At 41.2% G+C, this 16396-nt stretch overlaps 1 protein-coding gene across 2 annotated transcripts; it reads left to right on the top strand.

The window, feature by feature from the left end:
- The first annotated feature begins 517 nt into the window (after window positions 1–517).
- LOC113070075 (tumor suppressor candidate 5 homolog) lies at window positions 518–3553 on the top strand. Of its 2 annotated transcripts, XR_003279852.1 has the most exons (4): window positions 518–1800; window positions 1996–2119; window positions 2390–3223; window positions 3327–3553. XR_003279852.1 is itself a non-coding variant. In XM_026243240.1 (3 exons), the coding sequence occupies exons 1-3, from the start codon at window positions 1447–1449 to the stop codon at window positions 2398–2400; spliced, it is 489 nt and encodes a 162-aa protein (XP_026099025.1). In that variant the 5' UTR covers window positions 518–1446; the 3' UTR covers window positions 2401–3553. The 2 variants fall into 2 exon arrangements, 1 of the variants encoding a protein (XP_026099025.1); XM_026243240.1 differs by having other exon boundaries at window positions 2390–3553.
- Window positions 3554–16396: the final 12843 nt, after the last annotated feature.

Below are 16396 nucleotides of genomic sequence, written 5' to 3'. Positions count from 1 at the left end.
GGTTTCAACGTTTAAATGTTCAGAAAGTCTTCAAGTTTTGTGGACATTTCACATAAAAACCAGTCTCTAGTCAGGTGGCTATAATTACACAAAATTGAGAGGCCACACAGCATTTCACCACTGGATTTACATGAAACATTTTCATTTTAAGAAATGTTTTCTCAACATTTCAACATTGCATTAACTAGCTACTGATGAACACATTAATGTTTATTTGAAATATCACTCAGTGGGTTAATTATGTCATGAAGGCTTTTACTAACACATTACAATACACAAATCCACTTATTTCTTATTTACATATAATATAGGGATTTTTTTGTTTGGTTATCTGAACAAAAATATTTATTTGAAGTTCCCCCTTAGATTTTATGTTAATAATTAAAAGTAAAACATTTGCATATTTACATGTGTTTTTTAAGTGTTATATTTAGAATTATTTTATTTATTTATTTTGTTTTACTATTCATTTAAATAATAAGATTTTAATTAAACTCAAATCCTTGCAGTTCCTTTAGGAAACCTTGATGTAAGGCAATGTTTAATCGTTCACGTCATGATGTTAATTACAACTAATATGATATTTTCCTTCTCTTTGTATTTTTATATCAATATGGTACAAGATTATAGTATTTAAATCAGTGTGATAAACGAGTTAGGTCAAAAATAATCTAAAAGTAATCCTGATTATATTACCTAATGGATTACATCACTTGCTAAAATGTTAGTCATTTAATTTGGAATCATAACGGACTACACATTTTAAGTATCTTAATCTACCCAGCACTGGTGTTCTATAATTCTGTCTGTAAGAGCTTTTGTAACCAAAAACTTAAAACTAACCTTTCAGAGAACGTTGCAGTGAGGTTTTATTTTTTAATTATTTTTTGTTTTGGCGACAACATAAAGTGAACCTATAATCTAGGCTATATACAGAACCTTTCCTACAGGTTATTTTAAAGTAAACACATTTTTCATAACCATGAACTACATTTTGCTAAATTACATGACTAATTAGTGTAAAAAAAAAAAAAAACATTAATCAGGTTGGTATAAAACAGAATATAATCTCACAGGGAGTCATATATTCGTGACTGAGATTAAAATCTGCTCCGCACAGAAACAAATCAATTAAAGCGTCTGGATCCACAGATAAAAGATTGTTGCGCTTGCGTCAATTAACGCGCGTGACTCCACCAATCAGATGCGCCGTTAGGGCGCCCTCACGTAGTCCCCAAAGCAAACTGATTGATTTACGCAAAGTGTCCAGATTCACATCTCCAATGTTAGACGTGTGAGTGGTTAATACTGATGAAGTGGATGGATCTCCGAATATCTCGCTCTAACACAATTGGGTTGAATAAAAGATCTTTTGCCGATCGAGATAACTTCATAAGAGTGTATCTTTGATGTTGTTCTCACACAAGGGGATATATTCTGTAAGAGATGGCTATTAACACGGACGCGCCTCACGCGACACACGCCCTGGGCGAGAGAGCCGCGCTGCACTCCACCGATTTTAGAGATACTCAGAAACTTCTTGACATCTCAGGCAAAGAGCTGAAAAGAGAATTAAACCGCTCACCTTCGGACACAATCCTCGTTAAGTATCTCGAGGCGGAACAGACTGTGGTTAACGACGCTTCGGAGCCCCGCTCTCCGTCGCGTCTCAGTTTCAGACGCGCGTTGTCGCCCGAGCCCGGAGAACGCGAGCCGCGTAGCTTCATGTGGGTGGCCGTGCTCTCCTGCTTCTGTCCGGCCGTTCCCATAAACCTGTTCGCGCTTTATTTCGCTCATGTGGTGAGTAGTGTCACCGGACTTAAACTTTTCATTATTTTTAGAGTTCACATTTAGTGATAATTTAGAAAGCAGATAAAACTGTTTTTGTTTAGGGTGGCTCAGGTTCCCCATAGTTAATAATGTGACTCATTAAGGGGTCATAAAATGTATTTACAAGGCTTTCTTATCCATGATATTCTTTCTGTTCTTCTTCAGTCTCGGTCCATGATACAAGTAAAAGATTATGAAGGAGCCAGAAGAGTTGGGCGTCTAGCTTTGTTGCTTAGTATCGTTTCCATTGTTGTGGGTCTAGCAATAATCCTTTATCTGTTGATGACAGGTAAACTATCTCTCTGTCTCTACACACACACACACACACACACACACACACACACAGTATTGGGGACATGTCCCACCCAACTCAACCTTAAAATCATTATAAAAATACAACCAATATTTTTTATTCTATTTTTATAAAACAATTCTAAAAATACAAACAGTATTTATTTACTCAATTCTTCTTTTTTTTTAAGCTGCTTGTTGTCTGCAACTGAGTTGAAATAAGATAATACACTTAAATGTCTCTCTCATTTCCTTTTCTCTCTTCCAGAGTATAAATAGTTGGATATCCTAGAAAATTGTGAGCATTGACGTAAACAGGAAAAGAGATGAAAACAAAGAAGACGGATGATGAATGCCATGTGAAAAAAGGGCTAGAATATCAGTTTATATTATGCACAGTGTTAAATTTGTTTCATTCATTCATCCATTCTTTCATTCAAGGACCTGTTTATTGAACTTTTTTTTCTAAACCATCTTGATGCCTTTCTGTTGCTGTCTTCGGGGTTTAAGGTAGCTTTTGCTTTATCCAACAATGCATAGATGACTTGTGACTTTTTGGATTACTTTTTTGTCTTTTTAAAATTATGATCTACATGAAATATTACAATCAACTGTTCAAAGAAAACATATTCTTATGCCAAGTGAAATCTATAATTGTTTTTTATCGATATTACAGTACAAGTGCATTATATTATGCTAATGAATTACCCGTTGCAATAACAAGAATATGACTTCTGTTCTGAGAATGAGAATTTGTTGTTATTATTTATTTTTCTTGCAACTTAATAAACTTTTAATAATGCTGGTGCAGTGGGGCTGGTGCATACAAAAGCACATAGTTGGTATCATTTTTGTATGATTGTAATATGTTGCATTTTGTGTAATCTGTCATAGCTTAAAGAATTAATTCACCCAAATAGGAAAATTGTGCCGTCATTTACTCACCATCATGTCATTACAGACTCATGACTTTGTTCTGTGGAACACAAAAGAAAATATTTAGAAAATGTCTCTTTTTGTCCATAGCATGTCAAATGGGTTCAAATATCTTCTTTTGTGTCCCACAGAAGAAACAATCACACAGGTTTGGAACAACATGAGGGTGAGTAAATGATGACAGATTTGATATTCGTTTGGGCAAAACACTTATTTTTGACATTTCTTTTTAGAAAAGTATTTTTCTTCCTTGTCATTTTGATTCATAGCCTCTGGAAGTGTGGAGCATCACAAGGATGTAATGCAGCGAGAAGGGCCTCATCCTCGGTGTAGCAAAAATAAAAAAACTCACAAGAGATGAACAAGGACTATATTCAACCAAAAGGACATGCATGTCTAAAAAGAAGAGTACTGTACAATATTATATTTGAATTGTGCAAATTTGCCATTTGCAAATATGGTGCCATATTTTTGCATGTTAGAAATTAAACCAAACCTACCCAATTAGTTTTGTTTTTTTTTGTGTGCAGATTGTATTAATTAATTATATATTTACTTATGAATGTTAGACTGAAAAAAGCTAGAGTACATCCTGTACTTTCAGCCATCCAGCCTCCTGAGCAATGGAGATGAGAGGAAGCACGTCTGGTAACTGATATCCTGCACATAAGTGCATTCCTTTCTTCTTTACATTTAGTCATTATCTGCCTCAAATGGAGATTATTCTATTCTATTCTATTCTATTCTATTCTATTCTTTTCCTGCAACAAAGTGTAATTTTGTGTTTATATTGTAAGACACATACTGTACCTAAAACGAAGAAACCACAGCTTGTGAAAATGTTTATTTTTTATTGTTATTTTTAGTTTTAGTAGCACTTCAGACATAATAGGTCTTTTGACGCTATTCATAGTTTTGACATGGATACAGGATGTCCGATGCGCAGACATTTGTAGCAAGCATCTATTTTCCAAACCCACAAACTTTTGTATTCTTCCCGTTCATAAAGGTTCTCAACCTGTGCTAATGGCTGCGTGGTCAGCTGGGGATAGCTAGAGCGATAAAAGCTTTGAGCATGCTGTAAATGGGCCTTTATCACAGAGTCCATATCACAGAGCATATACACTTTTTATTACAACATTCTACAATATGTCATATTATATTGCTTTCATTTCTCCAGTTTAATCAGAATTGATGTGTGAATATTAACATAACATCTGGTTTGCAATATTGTTGCCATCTAACAATAATTTCTTTGCATATTTTTTATATATTAAAGATCCGTAGCCTATATATATTAGAATTGATATTATTTAGAAAAAATATTTTATAATATAATAATGTCTCATACAAAATTTTCTAAATAATTTAATCTGATGTGCAAGGTATACTGCCATCTTATAATAATCCTTAATACAAATATTTGTGAGATGATAAATATCCACATATAGTCTAGTTATATAGCCTAAGATAAAGTTAGAATTTACTGAAATGATATATACAGTACAGACCAAGAGTTTGCTTTATTTTCATGACTATGAAAATTGTAGATTCACACTGAAGGCATCAAAACTATGAATTAACACACGTGGAATTATATACATAACAAAAAAAGTGTGAAACAACTGAAAATATGTCATATTCTAGTTTCTTCAAAGTAGCCACCTTTTACTTTGATTACTGCTTTGCACTCTCTTGGCATTCTCTTGATGAGCTTCAAGAGGTAGTCACCTGAAATGGTCTTCAACAGTCTTGAAGGAGTTCCCCGAGAGATGCTTAGCACTTGTTGGCCCTTTTGCCTTCTGTCTGCGACCAGCTCACCCCTAAACCATCTCGACTGGGATCAGGTCCGGTGACTGTGGAGGCCAGGTCATCTGGCGCAGCACCCCATCATTCTTCTTTGTCAAATAGCCCTTACACAGCCTGGAGGTGTGTTTGGAGTCATTGTCCTGTTGAAAAATAAATGATGGTCCAACTAAACGCAAACCGGATGGAATAGCATTCCGCTGCAAGATGCTGTGGCAGCCATGCTGGCTCAGTACGCTTTCAATTTTGAATAAATCCCCAACAGTGTCACCAGCAAAGCACCCCCACACCATCACACCTCCTCCTCCATGCTTCACGGTGGGAACCAGGCATGTAGAGTCCATCCGTTCACCTTTTCTGCGTCGCACAAAGACACGGTGGTTGGAACCAGAGATCTCAAATTTGGACTCATCAGATCAAAGCACAGATTTCCACTGGTCTAATGTCCATTCCTTGTGTTGTTAAGCCCAAACAAGTCTTTTCTGCTTGTTGCCTTTCTTTAGCGGTGTTTTCCTAGCAGATATTCTACAATGAAGGCCTGATTCACACGGTCTCCTCTTAACAGTTGTTCTAGAGATGTGTCTGCTGCTAGAACTCCATGTGCCCTGGTCTCTAATCTGAGCTGCTGTTAACCTGCGATTTCTGAGGCTGGTGACTCGGATGAACTTATCCTCCGCAGCAGAGGTGACTCTTGGTCTTCCTTTCCTGGGGCGGTCCACATGTGAGCCAGTTTCTTTGTAGCGCTTGATGGTTTGTGTGACTGCACTTGTGGACACTTTCAAAGTTTTCCCAATCCTTCGGACTGACTCACCTTCATTTCAAGTAATGATGGCTACTCGTTTTCCTGTTCTTAGTTGCTTTTTCTTGCCTAATACAAATTCTAACAGTCTATTCAGTATGACTATCAGCTGTGTATCCACCTGACTTCTGCACAACACAACTGATGGTCCCAACCCCATTTATAAGGCAAGAAATCACACTTATTAAACCTGATAGGGCTCACCTGTGAAGTGAAGACCATTTCAGGTGACTACCTCTTGAAGCTCATCAAGAGAATGCCAAGAGTGTGCAAAGCAGTAATCAAAGCAAAAGGTGGCTACTTTGAAGAACCTAGAACATGACATATTTTCAGTTGTTTCACACTTTTTTGTTATGTATATAATTCCATATATAATTCCACATGTGTTAATTCATAGTTTTGATGCCTTCAGCGTGACTCTACAATTTTCATAGTCATGAAAATAAAGAAAACTCTTTGAATGAGAAGGTGTGTCCAATTTTTGGTCTGTACTGTATATATTTATTAAAACAAAACAATCATTTTAAAAAAATGTTAAAATATCTTAATATAATCTCAAAACTCTTTCAAAATGATGTCCTAAGATTTATATCGCAACATTCATGACAATTCTGACTATTTTATACTTTGGGAAATAGTTAATTCGTATGAATGTCTACAGTCTGCTCACTGAGTGTGAGGTTTAGGGGCAGGGTTTGTTTATTTATTTATTCAAACCGTACAAACTCACCAATTCATAAAATAATTAGGTTTTCTCATGAAATAAGCTGTCTTTATTATGCAAATAGCAACAAAATAAAGTTTAAGATCATTCACAGTCTAGAGTCTAGAGATCATTCAAACTGTCATCCATCAGAATTCTTTCCCATTCAAACTTTTTCTGATTGTCTTCTTATCTTATACTTGAACCGGACACCCACAGCATTGAGCTTTTGACCTATGGAGAATGTGTTTAGGCAGATCGTGGCATGCTCAAATGAAGTTTAGAAAATCAATAGCACTTATTCTCTTGCAGACAGAAAGGCCCGGTTAGTCCAGCAGGAGAAGTTGAAGCCGAAAAGCAAATAAATGCATAAAAAAAATAAAAATAATAAAGAGTCATGCAATGTTTAAATGAGCGGAAACAAAGTTTAAGGTCAGTGCTGCAGTGGAGAGTTGTCTCTGATCATTTTCCTGCGCGTGTTGTTAAATAGAGACACAGATTTGTAGAAGTTGTTGAGGTAAACCAAAGCTGTCAAGCCAGTTCCAGGAAACTTCTAATGGACTTTCCCACTCAGAACCCCCTATGCTGGCATCATGGCAGTGTACCAGAATGTAGTTAGCATGACATTACTCCATCTGAAAGGCCATCAGTGAAAAGGGCATTATCTGAAACATATTCTAGTCTGTTGGTAAAGATGTAGGAGTGAGGGGCTTGATAAGTGCTTGAAAAATTACAAAAATAGTGAAATAATAAATGAATGTAAAGCAGCTGGATGCTTCAGGTTTGTTTGTTGTTGTTTTTTAAAATGTAAAGTTTGAAATGTGATTAAATTAAATTAAATTAAAAAATCAATTAAATTAAAATTAAAATGTGATAAATCATGGACATTCAAATTAATATGACAATGGGATTAAATCATTTACTCTCATGTTGTTCTTACCCTTAGAATTTATTTTCTTCGATGATAATGAGATATTTTGCAGCATGTCACTACTACTCTTTTTATTATTATTATTATTATTATTATTATTTTTTTATAGAATATAGTTAATGGTGACCATGACAGTCCCTGACCCCCTTTCACTTTTAAAAGGATAATTCACCCAAAAATGAAAATTGGCTGTTCATTTACTCATTCTTGGGCCATCTGTGACTTTCTTTCTTCAGTAGAACAGGAAACAAAAAATTCAGCTGAAACCACGGTGATTCAATGCAAGGCAATGACTACCAATCAAGAGAGTCATAAAAACAACAACCTTTAAACCAGCAGATGACATAACTGCAGCACATGCTTTTGAAAAAACCAAAGTTATCATTTGCTAGTGTGGATTCTAATATAGCAATGTCCCTGATGTGAACAATATTAAATATCTCATTCTAACAAGAATGTCAGTCACACAGGTTTCAAATAAACATGAAGATGCATGAGTTAACCAAAGATATTTTATATTTGGGAAAAGGGTCTCTTTAAGATTCTGGTCACACGTAAACACCCATCCCATGCGCACATGGACTTGCTCTGCTCTTTCTCATTAACAGGAAATGACTGTGATGGGACTCCCTGCATCACTTAGCTTCTCCATCAGCTCATTCCCGCCTGAATTCTCAGACTGATGCAGCACTCTCAATATCCACCATTTTAATGTAGCTACAAGACTAGTTTTGAACTCTTTCTGAGGAAATTGTGAATGATGATGAAAATGAATACAGTTGATCGCCTGTATTTGATTCTTTAACTGGGGTGTCTCTACAGACCCTTTTTCTAGGGCACAAACCTCAGTGAAATACTACTGATAAACTCTTGTTTGTCAATAATACTACCATATTATGATTTGTAAATTGATCTCTTTGGATCTTTTAAGTCAAATTGATTTGCACACCATAAAAGGTCTGTAAATGTTTGTGATTCAGTTTGCTTCATTCAGAGAGTTCTGAAATAGTAACGGGATATTTTATAAGACCGAAAACCAAAAGAGTGTTGGATGATGTGGATCTTGAGCTTTAAGAGATGCTGGTCATTGCAAATCTGCGATTTCTCAAATATTGCAACTTGACAATGACAATAATCGAAGTCCCATGTAAGACAAATGCACGAGAAGACAACACAATGCAGAGACTCTACACGGAGTCTGAATCAGTTCAGCACTGCAGCTGGAATTGCTCGCCAGTTCAGCGCTGATCAGGGTAAGGATCTGTCTCTGCACGTTTAAGAGAAGTCGGACTGAAAACACACTGTACAGTGATGAAGCCCCTTATCAGCAGAAGGAAACTAGGCTGAGGAGCATGTTGTGTGGATTGAGAAGAACTGTCCAAATATAATTTTAGTGCATGATGAGAGAAAGGTTAATTGAAATGTATAACAGTTCTGGGAGACAATTACATGGAAATACTTTGACAAATTTAAGAATGACCATAACATTTCAGATGTTGTGCAAAAAGATCTGTCCGTTGGTTAGTCAGGTTATGCCGTCCCATTATGCAAAGTCCTATGAATTTATTTGTAAGATGCATTTCCATCTCCCTTTATTCACATTATCAAGTCAAAAACTACCTCAGGTGAGCGTAAAAAGTTTTTGTGAATTATTTGACGTTTCCATCAATTGTTTCTGATGCAATACTTCAAAAATTCACATAAGATGTTGGAATGACCAGCTTTTCTTGCTGTGGCTGAAACGGTCATCTCTTTGGCCTTCATCTGGACTGCCTCCTGTTGCAGTCTTTTAGTCACCTTAGAGTAGCCTGCCATCTTGCAATCTCAGTGTAAATTCAAGGAATGCTGCCAGCTAAACAGTGTTTGTCACAGAAGGAAATGTCACACCATGTGCCAGATTGACACCAATAACTCTGAGGTATCTAATTTTTATAAGTTATTTTTCAAATATCTCATTTAAATGTTTTTATGCTGTGCTTCGTGATACAATTAATTTATAAAATATGCTTAAAAACTTGCACTTCTACTCTTGTTAGGATACCTTCAAATACATAAATGGCATCATTGCAAGATGGCAGCAGCCATATTGGGACATTTTGGCTTCACTCTTCTATATTGGAAGGAAGTGGAGACATTGCATCCATCTTTTTTAACACAGGTATTGTAAATTGCTCTGTGTGAACAGGACATATCGCTACTTTGCTCAGCTCACACATGCAAGTAAACATGGTTGTCAACAGTGCTGTGTAAGTTACTCTTAAAAAAAAGTAACTACTAATTACATCTTCAACAGTGTAAGTTTACTAATTTCTCTCTCTCATTCTAAATCCCTTATCAATCTTGATAAGTTAACAATACAAGGATAGACATGAAACTGCTCCTTTCGAGCTTTCAGATAATTGATACAAAATTGCATGAATTATTCTTGGACTAAAAGTGTTTAAAGGGAAAAGTGTCACGTCCCCGGGCTGACCTGTCTGTCACCGTGGTGCCCGTCTCCGCCCTCTTGTTTCATTATTATCTTGTTATTGGTCACCATCACCTGCTCTGCATCATCACAATCACTCCTTCTCTATTTAGTCTCCTCATGTGTGCTGTCTGTTGTCAGATGGTCGAGTTGATCTCGTTCATGTTGTCCACTCCTCTTGTTTAGCCTGCACAGAGACCCTTTTTGTTTGCATCCTCTAGTTTTGCTTTTTCCCTCTTCCTCCAGCTTTCAGGCAGCGCTACTCTTCAGCCTTCCGGGCTCACGATCACTGACCGCTGTAGATCTTCTTCGCCGCGCAGCAGCGCGCCACCAGTTCCCCACCTCAACAGCGCCCCCGCCTCCCTGTCAGTTTATCTGGGCATTGCATCAGTGGATTTCCAAGTGGAATTCGTCCAGGAGGCTCTTTTTGGATCTGCTCCAGACTGCCCTGTTCCTGGATTGTTTTTGTTACATTTTATTTTTTATTTTTTCTGTCCTTTGAAATTAAAGCCCATCTAATAAACTGTCCTTTTTGAGCACCCGCAACTGAGTCCCAGTCTCGCTTTGACAGAACGATCTGACCACCATGGACTCAGCAGGTGCAGATCCCCTCAGATCAGCCGTCACCCAGCAGGGCATTCTCTTAGGCCAGCATGCCTCCCAGCTAACAACTAAGGTTGAGTTCCTTAATGCCCAGTTGTCGGAGCTGACTGCCCAGCTCCAGGAACTTCGAAGACAGACATCTGCCAGATCCTCTATCCGTCATGAACCTCATGCCAACAACCCACCTCCCTATGATGGGAACCCTAACTCCTGCAGAGCCTTCCTGTCTCAGTGCTCCCTAGTCTTCGCCCTCCAGCCCCGCTGGTATGCCCAGGAAGAGACTAAGGTGGCTTATGTTTTACCCTCCTCAGGGCCCAAGACTGGGGAACTTCAGTATAGGAGGCCCGGGCTCCCTTTTGTGCTTCTTTTGAGGACTTTCGACAGGAGACGTTCAGTGACTGAGTTTGCCATTGAATTCAAAACCTTAACAGCAGCTTGTGACTGGAATGAGGGGTCTTGCAGAGCTGTGTTCCGCGCTGGACTAGACAAGGAGATCCAAGACAAGATCGCCACCCAAGAGCTTCCACGCAGTTTTGATGATCTGACCCTCCGTGTAGAGAGCCGCCTTCACCTTCGTCACCAAAAACTGACTGCTCGCACTTCTTGGAGGGTGGGAGAAATGACCAGCGAATCCACCCCGGTCCTGCCTCTGCCATCTCCTGCTGACCCTGAACCTATACAGGTGGGACGTCTGCGTCTCACTCCTCAGCAGAAGCAAGGGAGACTCACCCGGGGCTTGTGTTTCTACTGTGGGAGGGCCGGAAACTTCGTCGGAAAATGCCCACTAAAAACCATGGCCCATCAGTAGCCAGGGAGATTCTGGTGGGCACATCTCCTCTTAATTTCCCCCCCTTTCCCGCACACTACTTCTCGTGGGTGTCCAGTTTGGAGGCTCTAGTCACTCCTGTTCGGGCCTGGTGGATTCTGGGGCTGGTGGTAGTTTCATGGATACGGCACTGGCCAAGCAGTGGGGAATTCCTGCCATTCCCCTCTCTACTCCTATCTCTGTTCGGTCTCTTGATGATTCACCTATCACCACCATCACTCACCTCACCCCTCCTGTAAGTCTTATTGTTTCGGGCAATCACCATGAGATAACCGAGCTGTACCTTCTTGACTCCCCGGTGCCCCCGTGTTTTTGGGACACCCGTGGTTGGTGCAGCACGGCCCTGATGTGGATTGGGCCAGAAACTCAGTCTTGTCTTGGAAGCAGTCCTGTCTTGAGTCTTGTTTGGGTTCTGCCTCTTTTCCTGGTGCTGTGTTTCCTGTTGTGCAGGTCGATGATGCTGATCTATCCGGGGTACCGGAGGAGTACTGCGTTCTGTGGCAGGTCTTCAGCAAGTCCCGGGCTGTGTCCCTGCCTCCTCACCGGCCTTATGATTGTGCCATCAACCTCCTCCCAGGCACTTCTCCGCCCAGGAGTCGGTTATATTCCCTGTCTGGTCCAGAAAGAGAGGCTATGGACAAATGTATTTGTGAGTCCCTTGATGCCGGTCTCATCCGTCCCCCCTCGTCTCCTGCTGGCGCAGGATTCTTCTTTGTTAAAAAGAAGGATGGCTCCTTGCGCCCTTGTATTGATTACAAAGGTTTGAATGACATTACCATTAAGAATAGGTACCCCCTGCCCTTAATGTCCTCTGCCTTTGAACTTTTGCAGGGAGCCAAGGTCTTCAGTAAGTTGGACCTCCGTAATGCCTATCACCTGGTTTGGATTCGAGAGCGGGATGAGTGGAAGACAGCATTCATCACTTCTTCAGGACATTATGAGTACCGGGTGCTACTCTTTGGCCTGACGAATGCCCCAGCTGTCTTCCAGGCCCTGGTTAATGACTTGTTGCGAAACATGGTTAACAAGTTTGTCTTTGTGTACCTTGATGACATTCTTATTTTTTCTCCTTCACTTCAGGTACACACCCAACACGTGCGCCAGGTGCTACAACGGCTGCTGGAGAACCAGCTATACGTTAAAGCGGAGAAGTGCGTTTTTCACTCCAAGTCAGTTCCCTTCCTGGGCTATATCATTTCAGTGGAGGAAATCAAAGCAGATCCCGCTAAGGTAAGGGCCGTAGCCGAGTGGCCACCTCCAGACTCACGCAACGCACTGCTGTGGTTTCTGGGATTTGCCAACTTCTACAGGCGCTTCATCAGAAACTTTAGTCAGGTTGCTGCACCCTTGACAGCTCTTACCTCCACTAAGGTACCGTTTAGGTGGAATTTGAAGGCTCAGAAGGCCTTTAATGACCTAAAGTGCCAATTCATTTCTGCTCCTGTTCTTTCGTTTCCAGACCCTGAATGTCAGTTTATTGTGGAGGTGGATGCTTCTGAGATTGGAGTAAGTGCGGTCCTATCTCAGAGGTCCCCCAGAGATGGGAAGGTACATCCCTGTGCCTACTATTCTCACCGCCTGAGCCCAGCAGAACGGAATTATGACGTAGGGAACCGGGAGCTGTTGGCGGTCAGACTGGCCTTGGGTGAGTGGCGTCACTGGTTGGAGGGGTCAGCGCAGCCCTTCTTGGTTTGTACGGACCATAAGAATTTGGAATACATCTGTTCGGCCAAGAGGGTGAGTTCACGCCAGGCCCGATGGGCACTCTTCTTTGGTCGGTTCAACTTCTCTGTTTCGTATCACCCAGGCTCCAAAAATGTAAAACCTGATGCCTTCTCCCGTCTTTACAGGGATAATAAGAGAACTGGTGCACCAACTGAGACCATTATCCCTAAAGAAATTGTGTTGGGGTCCCACTCCTGGAATGTGGAGAGGAGAGTGCTGGAAGCCATACGAGAGAGAGAGGTGCCAAGGGGGTGAAAGAGGGTAGACTTTTCGTGCCGGCTGTGCTGTGCCCTGAAGTCCTCCGGTGGGGGCATTCATCCAAGTTAGTCTGTCATCCTGGGGTTCGGAGATCTCTTGCTGCCATCCGCCAGTGATTTTGGTGGCCATCCATGTCCCAGAACGTCAGGCAGTTTGTGTTTGCCTGCCCAATTTGCGCCCAGAACAAGAGTTCTAATCAGCCTCCTGTTGGTCTGCTACACCCCTTACCCATCCCCTCCCGCCCCTGGTCACACATAGCCCTGGACTTTGTCACTGGTCTTCCACCATCGAGGGGTAACACCGTAGTATTGATGGTGGTTGATCGCTTCTCTAAGGCAGCCCATTTCATTCCCCTTCCCAAACTGCCTTCAGCTAAGGAGACGGCTCAAGTGGGGGTTGACCACATCTTCCGGATTCATGGCCTTCTGGTGGATGTGGTTTCTGATAGGGGGGCCACAGTTTGTCTACCGGTTCTGGAAGGAGTTCTGTCGACAGATCGGGTCCTCTACGAGTCTGTCGTCAGGTTTTCACCCTCAGACCAATGGGCAGTCCGAGCGGGCAAACCAGGTTCTGAAACAAGCTCTCCACTGCCTGACGTCCCATAATCCAAGTTCTTGGAGCCAACAGTTATCCTGGATTGAATATGCCCATAACTCCTTGCCAGTGGCGGCCACAGGTATGTCTCCATTCCAGTGCTCCATTGGTTTTCAACCTCCTATGTTACCCTCACAGGAGCCCGATGCTGCTGTTCCGTCTGCCTTAGCCTTCGTCCGAAGGTGTCGCCGCACCTCGAGGAGGGATGAGGAAACCTTGGCTCGGGTTTCCAGATGAACCAAAGCAGCGGCTGACCGTCACCGTATTCCTGGTCCCCGCTACGTATGTGGTCAGAAAGAATGGCTATGAACCAAGGACTTTCCTCTCCGGGTGGCTTCTCGCAAGTTAGCCCCCAGGATCATCAGATCACCAAGGTATTGAGTCCGGTGGCGGTAAAGCTCAAGTTACCTCCCATACTTGGTCGGGTACACCCAGTCTTTCATGTTTCTCGGGTCAAGCCTGTGTTTCATTCTCGCCTTAACCCATCTGCTACTAACCCTCCCCCTCCCCGTCTAGTGGATGGTTCCCCAGCCTTCACTGTCAGGAGGTTGCTGGAAGTCAGACGTCGAGGTCGGGGATTTCAGTATCTGGGAGGGATATGGTCCGGATGAGGGGAGTTAGGTCTTCTGGATCGGTCGCTGATCGAGGACTTCAACCGGCAGCGTGATGGTTACTTCCCTGGAGCGCCCTCTTGTTTCATTATTATCTTGTTATTGGTCACCATCACCTGCTCTGCATCATCACAATCACTCCTTCTCTATTTAGTCTCCTCATGTGTGCTGTCTGTTGTCAGATCGTCGAGTTGATCTCGTTCATGTCTCAGCCTTGTCCACACCTCTTGTTTAGCCTACACAGAGATCGTGCCCTTTTTGTTTGCATCCTCTAGTTTTGCTTTTTCCCTCTTCCTCCTGCTTTCAGGCAGCGCTACTCTTCAGCCTTCCGGGCTCACGATCACCGACCGCTGTAACTCTTCTTCGCCGCACCGCGCCACCAGTTCCCCGCCTCAACAGCGCCCCCGCCTCCCTGTCAGTTTATCTGGGCATTGCATCAGTGGATTTCCAAGTGGAATTCGTCCAGGAGGCTCTTTTTGGATCTGCTCAAGACTGCCCTGTTCCTGGATTGTTTTTGTTTGTTAAATTTTATTTTTTCTGTCCTTTGAAATTAAAGAGCCAGTAAGATGAAAATTCTAAGCTTCCTATCACTGTTTATAAGTCCTGTACATTAGGTTTAAATCCATCCAAGGTTAAAAAACATTGTCATTTTCTCAAAATATCATTTTAAAATTACCTCAATTCTCAGAGATCCCCAAACGGTTCGTGCAAAGCTGTTCAAAAGATTCAGTTTCCTTAAACCCAATCTTTTGGTAGCATACTGTGTTCTGATTGGTCAACTGACATAGTTTTGATTGGTTTTTCCGCACACAACTCCACGGTAAACAATGCGTTAGCATCTGTTTGGGGTGAATTATGTCTTATTCCTCTCACCGCGAAGCAAACAGTAAAATAAAAAACTTGAACAGTCTCACTCCTTTTTCTTCTGTCTGGGTGTATTCAAGCCGCGAGCTTCAGTTTGAATCTGAATAGCGCGTTCAGCGTGGGGACGTGGTCAACATTAGATATAATGAAGGGAGACGTGAAAAACGGACATCGCGTTGTTTTCATATGGATTACTTTATCACAGAATATCTGTTAGCAGAACTTATTTAGTTTTAAAGTAGACATGTCAAGCTTTCTATAGATATCTCTCTCATGTATCTTCGATGAGTATTCACGGAGTAACACTTCATTTACACTTCATTTAAATGTTTGTAAATGAAGATCAGCGCAGACAGGCAGCAGACAGCACACATACTGATAAGACGCTCAGGAGAAAACAAACACATAACTTCATAATCATACTTCGCGTTGTGATTCGGAGATGCTCGTTGGTCTAAATAAAGTTGGTAATGTACCCTCTTTTATGGCCAAACGCTTTGAAAATCCCGCCTTGTACTCACCGAGATTAGAAAAGCAGTCATCAGTGAAATGTTGTGAACACAACAAGGGTTTGTTGTACTGCTCTGGTATTGTGGTAAAAATGGATTTTAGCCATTGGTTCTTCTGATCTTCATTCTTTGGCAGTGAAAATAAAACAAACTTGCCTTTACAATTAAAAACACACCGTCTCCTCGACATGATGCTATCACACCAACCAGAGCGTCTGTGTGGGAGGTGGGGCAGGTCAGAGCTTTGTTTCTCCCAAGACGGTAGGCGGAGATTATTATGCAAAGTGTTCCTAGTGACGTACATAGAGATGGGCAAAAGATTTGAAATCTATAACGACTCGTTTCAGCGATTCAGAGTTGACTCCTTACTTTAGAAACCAATAACTTTATAAATCGTGCACTTTTTGGTTTAATTACTTTGCACATTGTTTACGCTGATCGACAGCTACATCATACACTGTAATACAGGTAATTTTTGATTTCCCATCTGTGTGGCTCTTTAAAGCCTATCTAATAAACTGACCTTTTTTGAGCACTCGCAACTGAGTCCCAGTCTCTCTTTGACAGAAAAAAGGACACATTAAAATTTTTAATTTTAACATCAGATTTTACATTTTTAATATAGAATTGTTTTGTAGTCTAT

This window comes from Carassius auratus, unplaced genomic scaffold (assembly GCF_003368295.1).
Source record: "Carassius auratus strain Wakin unplaced genomic scaffold, ASM336829v1 scaf_tig00002951, whole genome shotgun sequence".
NCBI lineage: Eukaryota > Metazoa > Chordata > Actinopteri > Cypriniformes > Cyprinidae > Carassius > Carassius auratus.
Note: the sequence above shows the minus strand (reverse complement) of the source record. Positions and strands in the feature narration are given on the sequence as shown.